This window comes from Phalacrocorax carbo, chromosome 7 (assembly GCF_963921805.1).
Source record: "Phalacrocorax carbo chromosome 7, bPhaCar2.1, whole genome shotgun sequence".
In the NCBI taxonomy this organism is placed as follows: domain Eukaryota; kingdom Metazoa; phylum Chordata; class Aves; order Suliformes; family Phalacrocoracidae; genus Phalacrocorax; species Phalacrocorax carbo.
Genome location: NC_087519.1, coordinates 44,210,878 through 44,235,097, shown reverse-complemented (window position 1 = coordinate 44,235,097; position 24,220 = coordinate 44,210,878). Strand labels below are relative to the sequence as shown.

Below are 24,220 nucleotides of genomic sequence, written 5' to 3'. Positions count from 1 at the left end.
TTAACTCTGCCTCATATGCCCACATTTATGCAACACAGGATCTCTGCCTGCTTCAGTGAACAGGAAGACTGCAAAAAGGTGCAGAATTATGAAGAAGCAGAGAACCGTGTAACATCTGAGTTTATGACTGTAACCTAAAGCATGCCTTTAAACATGGTTTCTTCGTTTCTAAACTATGTCCACTGGTGGATTATGACCATGCAGTTAAAGACAGTATCAAAATGCCAAAATGGTGGCAGGACGACATTCAGGTGGCACAAACACTTCATCCCTGTCACTCTGCCACTGCATCCATATGGCTGATCCTCATCAGCTTTGGCCTAGGTGTCACTAACAGGCTGGGTTTGGTGCCATATACCTCACCATAGGGTAAGCTTCTATGTATGCATTTGGATTTGCAGGGGAATTGTGCAGAACTCACTGTGTTCTGTGCTGTTGTGGTTGGTATGTCAGTATGTAAATGTTGTCTGGAAACTGAGCTTATAGGGTCTTTACGTCCCAGGTCTGTGCTGCTCTGCTTTCTCGATCCTCTTTCCTGTCTTCTGTCACAACACTAAGTCTACTTAAACATGCAAGGTGCCAACTCAGACAGCCCAAGACAGAGTGAGAGGAAATAACTGGTTTGGGACTGCACTGCAATCTGTCCATAACACTAATGTTTAATTTCCTACAAACAGAAGTGAAAAAGATAATTAGCCCCAGGAGAGATTGCAGGAGAAAATAATTCTGAGAAGGCAGTTCCTGGGTGCAAAGTAAAACATAGCTTAAATGCTTAAGCCTGAGGATGTGCGGGATTGCAACCATGCGGCCTAGGAAGGCTGAGTGACTGCTGAGCCCACAACTGACAGTAGTTTTGCATATAAAACCAGCTAAAGCACTGATGAGAATGCAGTCCTCAAGGGCAAAGAACTGAAGCAGTGACTGTATCTCCACAGCAGGAAAGGCAAGTTCAAACTGTGCTGTCCCTTGGACTTCAAGCTTTCCCCGATGACACTGAGTAGTTATTCTGTTCACTTTAAATGTTAGCATCTGTTGCTGACAGTAGTCAAGTGGTGGGAGCTGGAAGGCAGCTGTGTGTCAGGGCAGTTGGCTGTTTCCTCTCCATCCTGTTTGGGTAATGCAGGTATGAAACACTCACAATATGACTTTTAAATTAATATGATTCTGACTGTGCTTGTTTGTATTTTCCCTTGCTCCTTGTGCCCAATGTGAGTAACATGCATCTTACACTAATGCAGTGATGTTCCGATTATTTAGCATTATCCTTTGAGAAATAAAAGGCTTGGTGCTTTTTTCCATGTTGTTTCCCTGCTGTATTTTGGGCAGGTATTGTTTGTTCTCAGGATTTGTATTGTTTCATATACTCTATTACACTACTGAACACTTCATCACTTTTTAAAATGTAGAATTGTGAAGGTACAGTTCGTGATGAGGGTTGTGAAATTTTACAGCAACTGTGATTGCTATGACAGTTGTTTTTAAGGATTTAATGCAGTGTCTGACCTCATTCTTTTCTGCTCTCAGCAATAATTTTGTGATAGGATGGCAGCTTTGGAATTCTGAGCCCTATTCTCATCCTAATTTCATCTGTGCAAAAGTAGAAAAACAATACAGTTGCTCTAAACTTTTATTAGACCAAAGTCAGAGTCTCCTGGCTTTAGAAAGATAGTTTAGATCACCGTAATTTCCCCACAGCACAATAACCAAATATAGCTACTCCAAAGCATCACTCACTGAAATGGTGTCTATTTCATAGAATGTACAGCTGCATGTCATGCTCCCTTAGGGGCTGAAGTCAATGAAAGCCCTAGGAAAAAATATTGTTTTGTTCTGTGCATCTGAGACAAAGCAAACTGTAACCCACAGGAAGTATCAAAGGAGTGGCAATGAGCCATATTTTGTCCAAAAATTTTCTGTGAGCTTTGTCCCTTTGAAAATGACAGGCAATATTCACATGCTTTTGACTTATATTAGGATGGCATAAAATGCCTTTTCCAGCAGATTCTAGCAATGCAGCCATCTGGTTTTTTTTCTGTCTGTATGACAAGATCATTTCTTTGATGGTTATCAAAATGCTGATCTGCAAAGCTCCCCAAAAGAATTTAGCGTTTATTTTCACTTGAATTATTTATGCTAATGTGAAGGCTAAATAAAAACTCTCGGACTTCTTGTGATATATATATGTGTGGGTGTATATATAGAGACTGTAAGGACCCCTAATTATTGACCTCTCTGTTCTTTAACTTGCAACTTCTTGAGTCTTATAGTCCCAATAGAGTTTCAAGTATCATTTATTTTTCTTTTTAGAAAGACAAACAAAATAGCTGTAAAATGATGATGTCTAAATAACTGTTTAATTATTAGCTAAAGGGTAATCTCATGTGACACTTTAGAACAACTTACCTCATAATTTTGGAGATCCTAGGATTTTTTTTAGCATCTAGGTTTGGTGGGACTTGTGTGAATTTTTTTGGAAACTTGTGGCTTTTGTCATTTCACCACAACTATTTACCAAAAGAAAACTTTCATAACTGACGCCTGAGGCCAACATGTCTGCACCTCTCAGTACAATTTGTACAATATAATTCTGATTCACGTGCTGAAAAGCTGCTATCAGGTTTTCAGTGAGATTCAGGCTTTGGAGAGTAGACGTCTCCCCACATTGCAGCTTCACAAATTTAAGGTCTTGGGCAAATTCATTGCGTTGGATGGGAATCTTGTTATCGATGACTCAGTGACTGCCCTAATGAATATGCACGTTGGCTGTAAACCACTTCACAGAAATGACTGCATCCATCAAGGCCAAAATCAATATCCAGCTTAATATTTCTACCCTTTACTTGTCTCTTTGTTACCATTAAGAATTTTATGTTTCTCTGTCACCATTTTAATTTACAGACTGGGGTCAAAAGTAGTTCTTGCTGCAGAAGGAATAGAAAGTATTACTGCTTGTGCAAGACTACAAAGTTAATGTACATTTCTGTAAAACCTTATGTGCCTCCATTAGTCTTTTTTATTTTGCTAGTCCTTATGCTTATTTATTTTCTTTCTTTTTGTATCCATTTAAATGTCAAGTAGAATCTCAGAGGACTAGATAATATAACTGTGACAGTTAACAAAGCCAAAAGATCTGATTTCAAGGCCAGTCTGAATAAAACAATGATAAATATAAATCAATAAACCAAAACTGATACCATCGTTTATCTTTGTTCAAGTTAATCTTGTCTTTTTCCATTTCCCGTATTTGAAGATTGTTGGTATGGAAAAATTATGGGTCCATCAGACCATTGGAGGGGATGTTATTTTCAAGGAGGATTTGTTTCTGAGCAAAATAAGAAGTATGAACCTGAGACCAGTTTGTGGGTTGCAAAGAAGCCAGTTCTGCTCCTTCCCGTTTTCCTGCATCCTTTGATCTCCTGCTCAGCAGGGCATGCTAATGCCTGCTACTCAAATACCAGCACAGTCTGGCTGCTCCGGAAGGACAAAGATAAAACAGTACTTCCAAATTTTAGGCACTTCTAGGGAAAAGATTTAACAGAAATTATGGGAAATTTCAGTTGTAAAAATGCCATGAAGTTTTAATTGTTGTGGTTAACTACAGGCCAGACTCCGCTAAGTAACTGCACCAAAGCACATAAAATATTTAATTGTTTGGAAAAATGAGCTATTTGACAATGAAACTGAGGTGAAAGACTGACTCCCTGCAGACCTAAATGGTGATTGTCTTGGCAGTCTCTGCCCAGGCCAGTCTTGGTAAGCCAAGAAATGTAACTGCTTGTAGTCTACATAAACCAAACAGATGCATTGCTTATTCTTATAAGCAACTGAAGGAGAGAATTATAATGATGTTGGATATATGGAGAAAACACTGATGGTGCATTACTAAATGAATGTTCAGATTTCTGGGACAGTTGAATATTTGCCTACTATTTTTCCAACACACCTAGATAGCCTCATTTGGTACAGTGTTGCTCTAAACTACTATGAAAATCAATTATTTTTCCTGAAGACACTTGTATGTCATGTAGAAGCAAAAAAAGGAGATTAAGAAGTTGTAAGTACTTAGATACCTTCTGCTTATCTGTGCATGCCAAACAGTTCTGTGGTGCTCTATGGGCATTTTCAGTACTTGTGAAAGATGGGAAGTAAATGCTGCTAAGCCTAACTTAAAAATGCAAATTATTTTGCTAAACAAAGACGTCAAGTGAAAATGTTCCATAGCAGTGACTATGAGACAACGATTGGACTCTAGTTCCACCTGCCCCAGGTCTCTAGGGTGTACAAATGAGCAGGTATTACCAAGGCATATCCATCAGCTGGATAGAAAGAACAAGTTGTGCGTTATACAACTAGATATAATCTGTTAGATCAGAAGCTAAAACAGCAATATCTGGAAAAGTGTACTAGGTTTGTTTTTTTTTAAATTGAGTGAGCTAGCTCTTTCTTGCTTGCCTCTGCTACTCAGTAATACTTTCCACTTCATTATGAGACCCAATATGGTTTTTCCCCCTTTTGTAGTCAATAATGTTATAACGTTATGTGCATAATTAATGTAGTACAATGTTAGTGTGTGTAATAGTTTAGACCATGTCTAATTTCATTGTCTGAACCCAATATTTTAGACTCATTTTCATACTGTTATTTTATACTATCTTTCACACAGTGGGGCAGGTCTGCTATGTATTGCTGTCCCCTGGGCTTAGGTGCCTCCATTCTGGGCTACACTGGGGGAAGAAGGAATAGGGAGGTGGTACTTTGCAGGGCAGCAGACAAAATCAGCAGCTCCATGGTTGTCACACCTCCTGAAACATGTCTCCTGATAAATCTCTGCTCAAATCCTTCTGCGGAAAGGATTTCAGGACTGGATCCAGTGGATGTGACACTATTGTCTCTAGATTAAAAACAGGCCCCCTTTGCTTCACTGGTTAGCGAGATCCTTCTGTAGTAAGAGCACATCATTCTGTAAATTTTCTCTGCTTTTGAGAAAACGAGGCGGGAACTAAGGAAGGAAACAGAGAGGTCTGATGATGGGTTTTGACTGAGCTCAGTTGTTTGATAAATATGCATCAATATACACATTAAGGATAAAAAGCAGGTTTATAAAATCTAACTGATCAGGATAATGCACTTCCTTCTTCCCACCAAGCCCTGGGTCATAAGATTAAATTTTTAAACCAAGACCATCAGGTTTTGTCCCCTCTGAAAAGGAATGCTTCATCCTTCCCTTAACTGTATTTGCATTCAGCACACAAAAGATCCACCTACAGCGACCAATGTTACAAGCAACAGAAATTACACCTTTATAATGGATATGGTTTGGTAACAGTATTCTTAGTTCCATTCAATTTATTGTCAATGCCTAAAAAGTCACCCTGTAGAAATCTCTGGATTAAGTTAAAGTCCAAATAAAAAAATCCACTTATTCTGTGACTGAACCAGTTTGTTCTTTAGAGACTTTTTCCACATAAAACAAACCCTTAGCAACTAGCCAGTGGCTTCCACTGCAATTCAGAAGATAATGTACCCTGTTCTAAACACTGAGTTCACATCACATGGCAAAGCCTCTAAATTCAGCAATTCACAGTCTATAAATACAGCCTTAAATCTACTAACCTACGTTAGTTGAGTTACATAAAGGCTAATGAAGATAAGACACAAAATACTAGGAAAACAGTAACATGAAAGCAGAAAAACAGAAATGTCAGTGCCAGGCTTGTCAGAATTGATATTAGCCCAGAACAGCAGTGATGCCCTCTGCTTTGTGTGTCCCTTCTTAAGAGTATGCTTCAAACAAAAGGCTAATTGCCCAACTTCACCAGCTCAGTCTTCCACTGTGGGGTTTGTTCCTGCTGTACCTCACCAATCTCGCTTTTCATAATTTCTGACTAAAGTTCTATAATAAAGGTAACATATGGTTGCCTTTTTAAACCAAATCTTTAGGGACTGACCTCTCTTTCTGCTGAAGGAGACTGGCATAGCATCTGTCTGCTCCTGTGTGCTTTACAAATTCTAGGGCAGCTCTGCCCCAGCTGTTAGACAGGTTATAAATAGGTAGAGCTCTGAAGCAGCAAGATTACTTGAAAAAGAAGAAATATTACATGTTCTTGTGCTTATGAAGTGCTCTGGAAAACAGCTGATTTTCTGATTGGCTATGTGAGTCCTGGGATTAGAAAAGCCTGCTTACCTATGTATTAACATTTCAAGGTTAACTTTTCAGCATCCTGAGATGTAAGGTCTGACTGCCACTTTTCCTTCAGTAGAGTGTTTATGACGGCATGGCTTTGTCTTGTTTCTCTGTTGTATAAGCAAGGTTTGAGTTCACGCTCAGCTGGTGCTCTTACAATCTCCCAGTTTCATCTATATTCATGAAACCTGCAGGAGCTTTTACCTCCAGGACCTCTGGCCTATTGTCAGACAGGATAGATATTATCCAGCAGGTTCAACAGTGACCTCTGATGGTGACATGGAGGCCTTGATCACATGTACTCATAAGCTATGGAAATGAAGACCTAATGCCTAGCACGCAAAATGGTAGCTTTGTGTGGCATGTGAAGCACATCAGATACCAGATCCTGCAAACTGCACAGGAGTTACAAGAACACCACTGGTGGGGCAGAAGCACCAGCTCCTCCTCCTCCCACTGTCAGCACTGGTGGCAACACAGTCTGTCTCCTTACCAAAGCTACCTGCCCTCCAGCTTTCTTTGTTCTTCTCACGTGCCTCCCACAGACAATCAGGGCTTAAAATTTGGCTTGAAAAAAGCTGAACCCCAATGCTCAACTTCTGCTGATGGAGTCTGTTTCTGTGGGAGATTGGTTGACTTGGCTCTGTCAAGACACTGGACTCCTCTGTCCTTCTATAAAAGCTCTTCAGAGCCATCAGGGGAGGCTCTGTTGCCAAATGTGTCCCTGAACGGAGTGGGCTGTAGGTCCATCTGCTTTAGCATAAGAAGGGATTTACTTTGGTGCTGCCCTCTGTTTCTCTCTGCCTCTTTTTAGAGGACTGCTTTGTGTTAGCATCCATAAAAAAAGAAAAAAGTGTCTTCTACGTTACCACCATCTCAGATCCCACAAATTTTTTGCAAATGAAATCATGAATCACCATGCCTACCATGCTTGCAGTATGTGTTGTTCAGTAACATTAAAAAGATTCTTCAAGTCAGTTAATTTGACATCTTAAATATACACTCTCAAAACCCTAAATGCCACTGCATAATTAGAAAGCAAGCCTTAACTGAACTTTGAAATTTCCTTTTTCCCGACTTCTTCTTTATTTGCTCTCCCCTCAACTTGAATTTGCTCTTTCATTGCTTTCAACTGAGAGCAATGAAATTATTTCTGTTGGTAAACAGGCAACCAGAAACCATAATTATGCTTCTATACTGAAGCTGTAATCCTAGGTATTCTCTTGATTCTTAAAAAAGTATTTAATCAAACCAATTTAAACCTAATTCAACTAGTTTGTCAAACTATTTTTACACACGCAAATCCACAGCTGCTTTGGGACAATGTTGTGCCGAATTACATGTAGTTTTTGACAGATTTAGGTCTTGCCCCAGTCAAAGTCTGGTCTATTGATTTCCAGAATCCAGTATGAGATAGTAAAGATAAATAATCTCTTCAAACAGAGTTCTTCAAGCACCTTTCACGGGGAAGAAGGAAAAAAAAAAGGACATGGGGGGGTGCGTATCTGAAAGGACTTATCTTACCCAAATACCCCATTTAAGAAGCAAGCTCTAGGGAATTCTTTAAACTGTTCATAATACGTAAAATTATTCTAACTGGGAGACCTCATTTTGGTGGTTTTGCTACTGATTCTTCCCAAATGCTTACAAAAATTACTTAGAAAAATATGACTACCTACATTTGCATACTATCCGTTAAAAAGAGAATGGAATATCTCAGTTAAACATCTTTTGCTGGAATCTGGAGGAGGTTGCCACTGCATCAGAACTATAAAAACCATCCCTAATCTCTGCATGTCAGGCAGAAGTACCTCTACTTCTGTGCATTCACCCATTCTCACAAGCTCTGTATTCCCAGAGCCAGACCACACAACTGTTGAAATCACGGATGTTTTTCTACTAAGTTAAATAGCAGCAAACAGAAATAAAGATCTTTCTGTCCATGAGTCAGCTGGATTATCAGCTTTATCATTACCATTTTTAAGCTTTGCATCTTAAAAAAAATGAGTTGTTCATTCCACATACTTCTTTGTATACGTGGCTGGAGAAAAAATATCTTAGTAACGATTCTGAGGGGTTTAGAACAAACGCCTTAAATAAAGCAATAATCTCCTGGCTTTCAATTTCTCATATCTGAAATGATGAAGCTGGAAATTAAAAAGATTTCCTGGTCTGAACTTCTTCCCCTAGGCAAACTTCTACCAGGACATCATCTGCTTTTTTCATGGCTTTCTTACACCTGTAGGTCCAGAGCAGTGGCGCAAACAGGACTGTAAGGCTCCCTGACATGCTTTCTGTGGCATCATCCCTAATTTGTGCTCATATTACAGAAAGGGGTCTGGAAGCTCCTACAGTGATGATTAATGTCAGGGTTTTTGTAGCTCCCAGTTCCTTTGCAGAAGAGCAAAGAGATGAGAAATCCTGGCATCCAGTTGAGGAGTGGACTGGATCTTTCTGGAAAAGGAGCTAGAAACCTCAGCCTAAGCCAATTTTCTGCAATACTATCAGCAGTGGTGGTTTAGGTAATCTCAGTAACACTATGTGGTGTAGTTCCTGATTATTCTCTAACTTATGCTGATACTTTGAGAAGGTAAATGCCTTTACAAAACAGAAACCCCCATCCCTCATTTTCCTTACCCCTGGTAACTTTTTCTTAGTGTAGCTAAGAAAAAAAAAGCTGTATGCTAACACTGTGATGGTAAAATGGATATTGTATGAACAGCTGTAGTGGACCTTTCAGTTCAAAGGGCACATGATCATACACTTTGTCTATACAAGGTCCTGAGTTCTGGACATGAAAACACCTATGGCAAAACACTCAACTGCAATTAGGTGCAACATACAGTCAAAGATAGATTTCATGCTCTGAATACTAAGAGCACAAAGCTACGCAGAAGAACTTCCTACCCTATTATGTTCTTGAGGGTCTCGCTTACACTGTCATTGGGCATGTGTGTTTATCTGTGTAATAAACAACTGCTAATTTTCTTAACGGAAGCTCTACTGCTGCAGCCAGCAGCAGACTGAACTGAACTGAGGCAATTAGACAAGCTGCGCGGGGGCAGATGGTCTTTGCACTCAGTCAGGCCCACTCACAAATTTCTCAGCTATTTAAAGATATAACTGTGCGGTCACACACGCCCCAATGAAGAGGAAACAAGGATTATCTGAAGTGGGAGTGCGCGCATGCGGCTTTCTTGTGCATACAGTTCATAGTGCCTAATGTGTGATCTTCATTCAGCTTCCTTCTGGTTTTATACTCTGCTTCTTTAAAATGCCTTCATGCAGAGCAGTGAGGCTTGTGACACCTACATTATAAAGCATGTAAAGGAAAAGACACTTTCCTACAGTTTCTGGGAGAGAGAGAGAGATCCCAGCTGTTCACAAACTGCTACCTGAAATTTGTTGAGTATCAGATAATATTCTATAGAGTGTTCTCCCACCTTTCTTTTTTTGTTTTGTTTTGGGTTTTTTGTCATTGCTATTATTTAGCCTCACATTGCTCCACCTCTGAGTAGCTTTGGGAAGCATGCAGGATTTTGTTTCCTGACTTGCTGTTGAACTGGTGTGCTGTCATGGGATGGAAGAACGTAATCAGTTAATTCCTAAGTGTTTCCCTTCCCTCAGCACAGAGATAAATACTTACTGAAGAAGTATGGGTTATAAGGATTGACATCTCCTTTTTGTAGTGATCTGAGATATTTCATAAGAAATACGGAAACTGGAAATTATCAGTTGTTGCTTTTATGTTGCAGTTATTTGCTTTTAGATTACAATTTCCTTTCCCACACTGACTAAATTTTGGTGACTTATTTTCCCTGCCACTGGCTCTCACCACTTCTTTTTGGAGTCATTAACAGTTATAACTAATATGTGTAACTCAGCTTTTTGGTAGATAGGAGACTGGGAATGGTATAAGAGAAGTAGCTCTCTCCTCCACACATGGCAGAGTCTGATCCTTTATATTTAAATGGTTAAAGAGGATCTTGAGTTGGAATATGTCTTGTATGAGGTGTTTGGAATAGCCTGATAGTGACTCAGAATAAAAAAATCATCTTCTGGAAGACAGAGCTAATTATCCATTAACATTTGGATGCAATGTTTGTCTCGCATTAATTTCCATGCTTGCCAAAATTATTCTGGCAGAGGAACCAGCTGTGAAGTGTAGAAATAAAAACATTAGTTTGGAAGTACTAGATATGCCACGTAGCTGCTTGCAAAAGGATGTGCATGAATAGAAGCATGAGGCAGCTGTATTATACAGGTGAGAGAATTTACAAGTTATAACCCCAGAGTATGAAGAACCTCAGGCACAACTTCCGCACTGTAATCTAAATAACTCAAAAAGCTTCATGACAGGTATCCCTCAGCTATACAGTTGTATCGTCCTTATCTCACCAAAGTGAGATCAGGGTACCACAAACCATCAAAAAATCCATTGCTGTCAAAGTAGGACCGTGGCACCCTGCTGATAGTTTCTCTGCCCAGAACTTCAACAGGGGCAACATCAACTTGAAGCCAAGTCTGGGCCTTCCTTCTGTTGTATAGTCCTTCACAGGGTTAGAGGGTGACAATTTCATTCTCTAGCTGTGAGTGGTGGAAGTCTTTTTCCCCTTCTTGCCCTGTATATTCATTAGAACAGACACAAAAAATCACATTACTCCTTTCAGATTCTATGTAAAAATCTTTCCCATGAGCTGCACAACTGCTATCTAACACGCAGATGAGGTTTCCAACCACTCTCCTTGCAAGCCCTAATGGAGTGTTTCCAAAAACAGACAACCCAATATATACTGTCTTCTGTGAGTCACTCGAGTTCACCTAAATAAGGTCCTGACGTGACACACTTGTGTCTCCCCAGCGCAGCTACAATTCTTTTTTAGGTACACGTATGGCATCAGAAGGAGTGTTGTACTGCTCTCCCTCCAGCATTTTTAAGCAGTAATGTACCTGAAATTTAGCCCCAATTACTCTTCAGAAGGTGCATATCTCAAATGACTTGGTGGATTTCTGGGTCTTGATATTTCAGAGACTATCCCTATTTGAATGGCTGGACTGCACTAATGAATCATCCCGAGTCATCTCTTCATAATCCGTTGCTTCAAAAACAGCTGTGAATATTTTCTTCCCATTAAGGCTTATTCCTTTGGGTTTGATGTGATTAATTGTCGCTTAGGACTTAAAGAAAATATGCCAATAAATATTTATGCCACATGCACCATCTGCTTTCTCCAGAGCCCTGTATATTTAACGTTTAACAAATTTCTGTAAGCCTCACGCTGCAATTCATGTTGGAGGGAGCCTGTGGTTATAACAGCAGCAAGCCATTACAGATGTCCACTCTGGAGGTAACACAAGAATCCTATTTCTTGATAAAGCAGACCATGAAGGCACTGAGAATATGCCAGTGTGAAATGCTGAAGGGGATACAGCTGCCATACCATGCTTGATCCTCCCAGTGTTTATTTATAGCTTTGTCAGAGTAAGGGTAAGCATCTGGTTCTTTTAACTACAGATAGGAAAACACTCCTGTATGCGAGTATCATAGAGGGCAGGAAAGAAGACAGCAGATCTAGACAGAAGATTAAAGAGCATCCAAGTCTGAAGTCACAAGGAAAGAGAAGAAAATCTACTGTCAACCTTCCCCACCCCAAAATTCATGAGGCAGGTTTTGTCTGCTCTATAAAACACGTGTGAACTGAAAATGTGGAAATACAACCCTTTAAGGGCATATTTAATTTCTGCCTTAACATTAGCTCATATGTGAAGATATATTTTTCAGAGCCAAGTATGTACAAGAGCAAAAAGAGAACCATATTTTACAGATTATACAAATAATCATTTCAGTGGTCTCTTAAGCTAGTTCTCAGTCTGCCTGCACTGGGCTCCATAAGGCAGAGAATAATCAGCGAAGAGGACGGTTCCTTACTTCTCTGTGCAAGCAAGAGAGGGGCTCTCTGGAAGGTACAATTCCTTACCACAGCAGCATGAACACCCACACATGCCTGAGAAAGGACGAAGACTCAATGCCACAATTTAGCCTGCAGCTGTTGATTCCTGCTTGTTGTCAGGATATAATTAAGGTATCTTCAGGCTGAATAGGAAGATGGGACTTAAAACTAAAAATACCTCTAGTAATTATGGCTTAGATCTGGAAAGCAATGGATGGATTTTGATTTCTGAAAGAGGCAATGCTGTTCTTGAAGATGGCTGAGTAAATTACTGAGTGAAAGATAAACTAAACACTTTTGTAATCCTCTGTCTCTATGACTTACTGCTGAGGGTGTGCATGCAACCTCACGAGGGAGGGCAAACATCTTAGTGTGTAGGTCTATCTATTTTATGCAGACAAATAGGGCTTTGCTGTGTTTACTAGGAAATGTAAATCTTCATTCAAACACAATAAAACAAAACAGTTGTTTCAGCTAGGTATGGTCACTATTCAGGAACACACAAGTGGTTTTGATTTTAAAAAAAATAAAATCCAACAAACAAAGAACTCCTTTGGGATTCAAGATTGCACTTCCAGACTTGGCTGTATAAAGAGCCTTGTTGACTGCTGGCTGTATAAAGAGCCTTGTTGACTGCTACCAATCCTGGGAAGAAACATCCTCCTTTCTGAACTCCTGTAAGACTAGATTGCCACTGTTCAGTAAGGGCGTCTCTTCATTCTTTGGAGACTCTGGAGAACATAATGCAGATAGGGGCCCTGATGAAGAGATACCAAATGTCCCAGTGCTTAGATTTCAACCCCCTGACCCAGTGTCTGCACTATTGTTAGTAAGTTACCTGGAAGTAATTCAAGTATCAAAGACTGATGTGAAATACAAATCTGTATATCTGTATCTAAATGTCTAAAGATATGTAGCATCAAATCTTTAAAAAGACTTGGGTGAAGAAATGAATGAAAACCACTCTTAATCTACTTTAATTGAACTGAAAGCTGCTCTCTTTTTTTCCCCTCAAAATATACCTTGTCACAGACTTTGCCTTTCTGCATATGTTATCATATAGTTTGAATTAATTTGCGGGAGCCATTTCCTGGATGTTTCTGTTCCATCACTTGAGTGAGCACTGGCACTTGACAATATGGTGAGATGATTCAAGGAAGAATTGGCCAGAAAAACGAATTTCTTTATTTCACAGTTACTTTTCTCTCTGAACTGACCTCCTGCATGTTTGTACGAGTGTGAGGGCAGTAAAAAAGACAAAGTATGGGCTGGATGAGGAGGAGGTGAGACCACAGAAGCCCTGATTTGACCAGCTCAGATTAGTGGGTGATGGTATCCTTAACCTCTTCCTAAATCAGTTTAAAAGCTTGATGGCTAAACTGCAATGACAACGCTTAGGTACCTGCTTAGCACAGCGAAGCTATGCAGTAGGAAGGTAAGCAGCCAGTTCTGAAAATCCAGCTGCTGATATGGCAAAATTACATTCTTCAATACCTCAGTAAACAGAGAGATCGTAGACACGTGACCCATAATTGCATCACCTGTTTGCTTTCTTAACAATCTGTTTTATTTCTCACCAAAGCAACAGCCTTGCAACCCTTCACTAATATAAGCATTGCTTCCTTTCCTTGAGATGCTAATGTCTGTCTCCTAAACAGAGTATGTTCTCCTGTACTCAGCTAACCAGCTAACAAGGCTGCAACTCCTCCTCCTCCTGCGCTGCAGACAGATCAGGGTTATTCCACGTGGCATAAGCCCACCCAGTTGCTGGTTACTGGCTCCACCATGCCCACTTCCCTAGTTACATTGTCCTCAACTCTCCTTTGTGCTACCACCAGAACTCATCAGAGCACTTGGAGAAAAAGTGCAAATGGCACAGGGTCAGACAAAAACATCCACCAATTAAATGAGAGGGTACCTTAAGAAGACTGAATTTGACCGAAGTTTGGGCTGCTGTCCTTACCCTTCCCTCTACTCTGGCCATGTGTTCCTGCTGCTCCCTTGGGCTGGATCTAACCAATATACAACTGTGCATGTCTATGCATATAGCCTACATTATATGCATACTTGTATGGAGTATTCTGGTGTGAGCATTTATGTTGTTACAGAGTAGGAGTACTTGCAAGCAGAAAAGTTGCTGGACTATTTCAAGAATGTTTTAAATCTCTAAACTCTTTATTGAAACTGTTCTCTCACCCATCTGCCTGCAAAGCCAGATTTTTTGTCAGCTATAGAGAGACATAAAATGATTTAAAAATGAGCTCTAGAGCCCTTGACACATCCTGATTCTTTAAAAAGTGGTATCTTGTTATGCTAAAGTAGAAATGAGCAGTTTTTTATTGCTTTCTTTTAATTGAAAAGCAGACATTTTCCATCTTCCATGTCTATCACTGCCATTTAATGGTGTAAAGTTTGTGTTTCTACTTCTCCAGGATACCTGACATAAAGTTTGCAGCATTTCTGCCAGTCTGGAAATCCCATTACGCCTCACATGGAGGCACACTTCTTGGGAAGGGTGTATTTTCATAGATCAATGGTTCCCTGTTAGGCTGTGTGGAGCAGGAAGCCTTACTTCCATCCCTCCATGTTTGGGCAAGATGATCACGTGAAGAGGGAGAAGGCATGATGTCACATTTTGTGGGGAGATTATTGGAGTCTGGGTCTGTTTTGAGATAAAATCTTTTTTCAGTGCAAATATTTCTAATGGCTTTTCTGTCTGTTGTTGGTCTAGAATGTGAAAGTCCAGAGAATTTCTGGAAAATTCACTGGTATGATTTATGCATCTTGAGGTAAATGAATGCCAAATGTCTTCCAGGACTATAATACCATATTTTTTTTGTTTTCTTTTGTATCCTACTTTTTTCTAAATAACTCTTTTTGTTAAGAATTCCTAAAAGACATTTAAGATACATCTTCAGCAGCGAGGCAATACCACCTTAATCATGTTGATGCTTACTGCACTGGCACTGAATCACAGAATCACAGATTTACAGAATTCCAGGTTGGAAGGGACCTCAGGGATCATCTAGTCCAACCTTTCTGGGAAGAGCGCAGTCTAGACAAGACGGCCCAGCACCCTGTCCAGCCAAATCTTGAAAGTGTCCAACGTGGCCAAGTCAACCACTTCCCTGGGGAGATTATTCCAATGGTTCACTGTTCTTACTGTGAAAAATTTCCCTCTCATGTCCAATCGGAATCTCCCCAAGAGCAATTTGTGTCCATTCCCCCTTGTCCTCGCCATGAAAAGAATATTTCAAATCTTGGGAACTACTGAGAAAAATCATAAACAACTTTTCTGTGTGCAAGATTAAAACTTTGCACTTTAAGAGAGTCCAGTGCTAGAAGAAATTATAAATCTTCTAATTAAGGAAGAATTTAAATTTCTTAACTTGTACTAACGTAAGCCAACCACAAATGTTCAGTGCTCTTAAGTAAATAATCTAGATCTTTGGCGGGAAACTAGGGACAATGTATCTATCAGTTTTTTCTTTTCAAATACGGTTTGCTTAAAAGCTTGTCCAAAGCAGAGAACATCTGATGTGGGTCCAGAGAAAGACAGTTGGCAATAATGGAGTGGATAAAGGTATATATATTTATGTGACACTACATTTATTTTATGAGATCTCTCAATGGGTTAATAAGAATGTCACATTACAGATATTCTAATTACATTTACAAGTCACTATGTGCAGCTTATGAATCATTATGTCTCATGAATCCATGTATTTTATTCTCTTAGGTGTATTTTTTATTAAGTTCTCATTCCCTGGAAACAAACAAAACAAGACTTCCATAATTAAATTATATTTAAAATTTATACTATCTAATTATGATATTAGCATGAACTTATGAAGAAAATTAACTCTATTCCAGCCAAAACCAGCACATATGTATTCTAATCTGCTGCAGTAAACTGCTGCTAAACAGTGTCATTGTTAATTGAACTAAGTTTAATTTAACATTTAACAATTACTCAAATATTCTCTGAAGAGCAAAAAACCACTCATAACATCGGTGTAGTAGTTGTTGTTCACTGAGGGAGTGTAATCTTCTTGAGCAGCAGCGTGGCAAAATCAGATAAGCTCATCTGAAATAGGGAGGGTAGCATGCTTCAGCTCAGGGACAATTTAAGGTGAGCTGGTAGGATGTTTTATTCCAATACAGACATGAAAATAAACAGTGCTACTACCTAGGCTTTACCTTCTCTTTCTCCCACTGTGCCTTCACTTCAAGCACACAGAAATCTCTTTCATCTGCCCCTTCCTGACTAACCTCTGTGGGAAGTCTCCCTAGAAAGCTCTAATAACCTAAGACAGTTAGCCCTGTCCCCCTGGACTCAATCCCAGTGTGTAGCTGTACGCTTCTACGGGAGAACTTATCTTGGGCCGCATACCTCCGGGACACAGGGCTCTACCCACCCTGGGGACAGTGATGCACAGACACCAATATGATGGATACAAAATGTCCGTCTATTTAGCTGCGTCACACGCTTATATAGCTCTTGCGCTTCCTGTTCCTGCCACTCCTATGGGGAGGAGTCTATCTTTCCGTCACATCCCGTAATCTTCCGGTCGCCGATCCCTGTCTATTCCCCTACACCAGTGTATCTAATCTCATTTCCTAAATGTAAACACAGAGAATTGGACAAAAATAGTATGTACAAAAAGTAGAAAAGGAAAGTTAGGACACAACAATCTTTCAAACTCTGTTCGCATCATACTCGCTCATTGTACATATAACACCTCTTTTCACAGACAACTCATCAACATACTGCTAATTGGCATAAAAATGGAGATCAGACACCACATTCCACTGTTATTTCTCCCTATGATTTCTATTGTTCATCCTTGCAGATAACCAGAAACGCTGGATTAAATATGGACAGACTAGCACTTCTTCTATTATGGTGGGGCATCAGAATTTGAAATAACAATTTTCAGAGCTCAGGAGAATTCCAACTTAAGCAAATATGAAACACTGTTCCCGGAACACAATTTATTATAGTCATATCATAATGGCTACATTTTCATTCATTGGAAATGAATGGACTATTACACATACCAAAATGCCTGTCTGCTTAAAAAAAAATTTATCTCCTTCAAAAAGTAGTCTGTTCTAATCGAGTTAATATTTAGTGTTTTAATAAATCAATGTTAGTATACTTGGTAAGCATATGTAGGACACCATGAGTCTTTTTTTACTTGTACTAACTGCACTAATCTGTAGTTGAACATAATGAATGTAACATTTATGAAAGCTGTGTTCATATGGTCTTGTTGCATTTATAGCTACAGTAAGATTAGACCCCTTAGAAGTAAACATGAACTCTTCCAAATGAAAACTGAACACTATAGCTAAATGTATTACCAGCTATCTTTGGGAAAAGAAACTGTTAATGATATAGTACATTTGAGATTTCTTTTTTCCTTCTGCAAACCTAATGACAACTTTCAGAGGCAGTTTGATTAAAACATCTCTGGCACCATTGGCAACAGCAATTTATAAGATCTTCCACATGAAAGAGAACATATTTTCTACTAAGGGCAGTCTGGTTTGCTTACTAATTGAGAAACTGGAGAAACTATTCCATGTTCATATCCTCCTTCTTCCCTCATTCCTGCAGTTTCCGCTCATTTAGTATCAGTCATTGGAAAGGGATCAGAATGAAAAGCTTTGCAGGTCCTGAGCATGATACTGAACTAATGCTTAGTCTTTGCACAGTGGTTAAGTATTCCCTGTTCCCTGGTTTGGTCATATACTGTGCGCAGCCAAATGAAACACCCCATGTATTGAAGGTGGGGAGAGCAATTCTGATCCACATTTCAAGTTTGATGATTAATGTCAAATTTTTCTAGTTTACTGCTTGTATTTACACTAGTTGTGCAACTTTTTAGGCACCCAAATTAAAATTCTGTACCGTACTACCACTCAGAATATATTAACCACGAATATGAACAAAACTTCAGTTCCACTCATAAGTTTATGAGTAACTATTTAACAGTAACTCAAAACCACAACTTCCAGGGACAGATCAAGAACTAAGCTTCCTGGCCACCAAATACCTTTTCTCTTGATGTGAGCAGTAATGTTCCAAAATAATATTTAACTTAGCTTCTAAATTCACACTCTCTATACATGATATTTTAATTTCACTCAATATATTATTGTACATTCCACTTCAGTCTCATTAATAGAAAATTCTTCAGTGTAACCTCTTTTCTTCTATAGTGACAAATGCAAATTACAGAATCAACTAGGTACTACAATTTTGCTTCGAAAATTGTGAAACTTTTTGCGTGTGTAGAGCTGGCACTGTGTTCAGAAAGTGATACAGGGAAAGCTGGCTGTTGTATATGTACACTATGCAAGGAGTAGGCAATGCAGCAAGATGACTCGACTTGACAGACCTTGTTTCAAAGCATATCCTAATATTGCTCCCACATAAGAAAGGGGTCATTCAGTGTCTTGTAATTTAGAATGGCTTAAGAACTGTGGGGCAGTTCTGCATCCTGGAAGCCTCACAGAGCACCCTTGCCCACTCTCTGCCTACAAGCAGAACTACACCATCACACTATAGTAACAAGCTGTTTTCTTAGGAAATACCTTTGTCTTGTTTGTCTTTGACAAAGAGGCGATTATACCTTGTATGGTTGCATCCTAGCACACTCTGATTAGGTTGTGTATTTTGCTCACTGTGTCTCGTGGAAAAAAATAGCCCAGTGGACAGCATGACAGTGAATTGAGCCCTATAACCTTTGACCATATTCCTAACTTTTAACTGCTGCAATTACACTGTTGTATCACTCCTGCTTTTCTCAAGAATGCTGCCTTACCCACAGGCAAGACACAAAGCCTCCAGTCATCGCCATCATGGGTTGGAGATTCAGTTTCTTCACAGCAGGCATCTGGGTTCATCAGCTAGAGCTGAAATGTCCATGTCCTTGAGGGAATCCCAGCAGACTCCATGAGAGCCCTCAGCTGATCTTTAGGTTGTGTGCAGCACAAGCAGTGCTGGAAACCTTTTGCCTGAGATAAAACTGCTCTTTTCTAAAGCCCTTGGTTGGCTTACTGGGGCCAGGGAGTAGCAATCAAATGGGATTCAAGTAAGGATCTGCTCTCCTGAGTCCTTGCATCAAATAAAACTATTACAGTCAGAGCAATGTACTCTCATCCAGTTTCATATAAATAGTGTGTAGAGAAACATAACAACTCTTATTTTTTCATGTATGGTTTTAACCAAAAGCTGTTCTTAATTGTGTTATAACCCACAATAGCAAGATTTAAATTTCATTTCAAATGTAAAATAAATCTGTTTAAGTTCTTTAGCAGCTTCTCCTCATCTAATATGGAAAGAGTTTTCTCTTTAATTGTATCTCTATGCCTTCAAGAACTCTGAGCAGCCTTTTAAACATCTGCTCTTTCCAACCTGCCACTTAAAAATTTATGGTTTGGAATAATTTTCTTTTTGGCTTATTATTCTCTCTTGTCAGCTGCGGATTACAAACATTAGAAAATACAGAGGGCTACAAACTCTGAAGGCTGAATGTGGGGGAACCTCTGCAGGTATTTTTGTTAACGTGCTCTGTATAGAAATCCGTATGCATTTTTGCTTTGTATGTTTGCTTTTAACAGAAAGCTGGAAATTACAGAAACTATAGATAGACTGCTATAATTTCAGTATCAGTTAGTCCTTGACTTTTTAAAATTTAGTATATATTGTGGTTGGCCCCATACCCTACCCCGAAAACCCTCAATGGACTTTTCCCCAGAGATGAGTGAGTACTTACTGAGGCACAGTTGCTTTCTGACTTGTCTTCCAGAAAGCCAATTTGGCATGGTGTCCTCTGATTCTGCAGCCAGTAGTCTGTTGATTCTAGCAGACTGTTGCTGCAGAGAATCTGTTAAAATAGTTAAAAATAGTTAAAATAATTAAAAAATTTACTCAGTCCTACTGTGCTTTGGGGGCCTGAACTCTGTTGGAACTCAAAGGAAATCTTGCCTACAAAATTTTTCGGGGGCAAGACTGGGACCCCTGTTCCTTTTGGATCTGTCCTGTTAATGCACCTTAAATCAAGTGAATTATATATCCCCTAAAGTATTAGCCTATTTTCTTTCAGAACTGAAAGCTTTTGGGAGATACTTGAAGGAAAGGCCTAAACCCAACATTTTAATTGGAAAATATTGCTAGGAGTTTTCTTCTGTGTTTAAGTGATAAACATAGATGTTGGGAAAACTAATTATTTAATTATACTAGGGTACATAAACTTGCAGCCTTTATGATTTACTGTATCTCTCTCCATGCTAGATCAGTACTATTCATTCTGCCAGCAGCCTCATTTCTGGGATTACCTAGGCTACAAACTCTTTCTTCTTAAACACATTTTTTCTGCTTTCTGAGAAGCTAAAGTACTTAAAACCCGCTGTAATGAGTACTGAGCTCACACAGTACCCTGAGACCAAAACTTTGTGTTTAATCTCTCTGTGTTGACTCAGTCTTACAACTTAGGCTACAAGCTCTGCTCAAACAAAAACAAAACTCGTCTACAGATATCTGTAGGCTATGAAGAGGCAAAGCCAGTTTTGCAAGACTGATGCTTAGATTAAACTGAATTCCTTACTTGCTGCCTCTGTACTAACATTCTTTCATGAAAAAGAGGGACTCCTAGTATTTTTAAAACAACTAGGTAACAACAGGAAAAGAGTAGCTGCAAAAATGGTGCTACTTATAAAACATCTTATATGGCTTATCGTCTTTCAAAGGCAGCAATGTTAAGAAGTATGCTTGTGAAATGGATGTATGTTTTATTTGTATTTCTCACAATTCTTGCACTACATGGAAATAGGCTGTACTCTAGCTCTTTGACCTTTTATTTTAATAATGATATTTTAAAATATAAATTTTTTTGCTCTACCTGGGAAAAAATCTATCCACAGTACTTTACCTCACTGCATGTTTTGCATTGACACACCTTTGTCCTACTTCAGGATCACTTGATCTAGATCCCTTCCTTAGGAAGAGAAGTGAGAAGAACTTGTGAGACTTCTTCATTTCTCAGGGAGGATGAATGACTGTGTAAAGCTGATCTGGGCAGTTGACACAATTTTCTAATACTCATGGCCAATCCAGAAGTAAACTTTTTACTACCCACAGACTAACACCCTCTCTGATTTTTTTCTTTCTGGCAGAAAGCCAGTAGGATAGTTAATACTGCACTTCCTGTATTATTCTATATTGATTTCTGAATAAAAGTCAGCAGAAGATGGATGAGGAGTTAATGGGGAACACCACAGTCCTTAAGTTTGGCCTGCTTCAGTGCCCTTCTTCGGTACATTCCACAAAGGCTTTGCCCCTTTGTGGTGGTTGTTTCTCAGCACTCCAGCCCTGCTATGGGATTTCTTCCAAGAGCTTCTGAATACAAATTTAGGGTTCACAAAATATTCAGAAAAAGCACCGTGCCTAAAGACTTTGTTCTGAGAATGACAAAGGCTCATGAACACTTCACATCAATATCAGTCTCTTCTTGGGGGCTGCTAGCTAATCTTGTTTACCAGTCGAATGACTCTGCACTCAAAATATTTTATAACCTCCTGTCCCAGCACAAGAATATTCCTGCCACCATAACTAACTATGAGACTAGATGGGGAAAATAATATATTTTATATCCCATAGAAACAATTTCCTGTAAATGTTATAATCTGTTTTTTGGTTTTGTTTGGTTGGTTTTTTTTAAAGAAATGTGTTCAAGTATGGAAATACTGAACCATTATAAACTGATTGGTAAAATCTAGAATCAAGCATTTTTTTCTTTTCCAAAAAGTACCATCCTCTGAGGCTTTTATGAAGACATGAAGAATTGAACGTATACGTACATGCCCACACACACATATGTATCGACATACAAAAATATTTCAGATTTCATCTGATTCTAGATCCTCAGGGGTTGAAGTTCTAATTACCTGCTAAGACATAATTTTGCATACATAGGAAACAGTTCTCTCTAGCTCAAATAGCTTTTGCTGTAACAAGCAGTCTTGTTTCATTTCCTTAAAAATCACAGTAAATTTGTCTTCAGCCTTAATGACTTTAGATCTTTCTTTCCCAAATCTCAAACAGTTTCTGAGAGACCTGAATAGGCAGAAATTATCATGCAGAAACAAGCTTCAGAAATCCTTGGCACTACTACTCTTTGTCTCATAAGGACTTGGTGTGCACACTCAACATTTCAGAACAGCTAGATCATAGCAGATGTATATTGTAGATGATGAACCCATGAAATGAGATGGGCAGTCCAAAGTTCACCTAGTGGGATGTTAAATGATCCTTGGTAGCTCTGTCTTTCTTTCAGAAGACGAAAAACACCAACAGAAGAAATAACTCTCCTGAATTAATGTTTTGGTCAGGTAAGGTCATAGTTGCCAAGCTTGGGTCACTGCAGGATGCTTTATGAGTTGCAAGGCTTTATAGTACATTTAATTTTTCTAGGCAGCTTTCATAATAAAGTCAAGGGTAGAAATTGTTACATGGAAGTCTTGGACAGCATGTGATTTTTAAGTAACCTCAAGGAGATGAACGACATTAGTAGGATGATGTTTTCGCTGGGCCAGATTCTGCTCTCATGTGTGCATAAGTAGTTCTGCACATGCACTTGAGAATGCAGCCAGAAATGTGAAGAAGGGTGCAACAGACATAACATTTTTACTACTGGTGTTGGAGGAAATACTTTTTAGCACTTTGGATTTGAAGAAGACAGGTTAGAAAAACAAAACCAGATATACTTGAGTCCACGCAGCAGAAGCTGGCGGAGGTCAGCAATCTAAGGAATACAGGTTGGCCCAAAGTAATCTGGAAAGCCTCTGGAAATTACTCAGAAAAGACAGTGCTGTGGGAAAGGGAGGCATGCAGGAACGTGTGGGAGAGGCCTCCTTGTATATGGTCTGGTTGTACACATATCTGAATGATGTTCAGGAGATGGAAGGTGACATTTGAGTAAGCAGTGGCAGGAATGAGGGATAAACTTTGGATGAGTTTAAACTCTACCTTATGAAATGCAAGTTTCTGCATCAGGACTGTTACAGACATGTTATTGCTCAGAACATTCCCATTAGTACTTCTTTGGAGGAAGGATAATTTGGGCCACCCTGCAATGCTGATCACCCTAGGGTAATACACACCTGCTATGCAAAAATGCATATGTAGGAGCCATGTGAAATTTTGAGTATATTTCTTTGGTAACAGACAGCAATATTATCACTGTCAAACACACAGTAAGAGTGAATATAATACTTCTTACAGCAGCTCGCTATTGTAAGGCATTCTCCCTGTTAACTAGGCAAGGTGTATGTGTTTACATCAAGTGGGATTTTGCATATGTATTAAAATTTGCTGGGATATTCATGCTTCTAAAAGAATATACTAAAGTCCTTATAGTAAAATAATGTATGACTGCAATGATCAAAAGTGTATAAACTTGAAGGGGCTGGCCTAAATTAACAGGGCTAATTAATCAAATGCAAAGTGAGAACTGGTATTCCTCAGAGATGTAACTCTACCCGTACATTCCGATTGCCATTTTTGCATTTAAGCGTATTTTCAAAATATACTGAGCTGGTCTGTACCAAAGGATAAGAAGCCTAAACCTGTACTACTTCAACTGTCAGTAAGCATCCTTCTTTTATATAGCCTGCACTTCTAAGGCAAACAGTATCACTTGCCAAAACTTCCTCCACCTGTCTTGTACTTCTCTTCCTTCTTATCTAATTGAGACAAGTTCTGGGTCAATCCCACCGACATACATCGTTAGCAATTTTGCTGAATTCAGCGAGGTTGCTTCTGATTTGCAACGGAACAATTGAAAGCAGAACTTGATTCATTGACCATACTTATGTGTAACAGCTGCACACACTATACTGCTGTATATCTGGTTCAGAGCAGGATCATCACACTCGGAAAATAATTCAGGATGAATTTGCATCATGCACTAAATGTGAAATCAGCAGTAATTCATGGTTCTAAAAAAAAAGTTTTCCACTCTCATCTAGAGACTCAGCCGTCAGCATTACTCAGTGTGCTGTGAATCAATGAACT

At 39.2% G+C, this 24,220-nt stretch overlaps 1 protein-coding gene across 4 annotated transcripts in view; it reads right to left on the bottom strand.

Moving 5' to 3' along the window:
• The window catches only part of SPHKAP (SPHK1 interactor, AKAP domain containing), a 75,660-nt gene that overhangs the window by 28,053 nt on the left and 23,387 nt on the right, over positions 1-24,220 (bottom strand). For all 4 annotated transcript variants that reach the window (XM_064457733.1, XM_064457734.1, XM_064457735.1 and 1 more), the window contains exon 3: positions 19,923-20,033. In XM_064457733.1, coding sequence (XP_064313803.1) covers positions 19,923-20,033 — 111 coding nt within the window. The remainder of the gene's footprint in view (positions 1-19,922; positions 20,034-24,220) is intronic.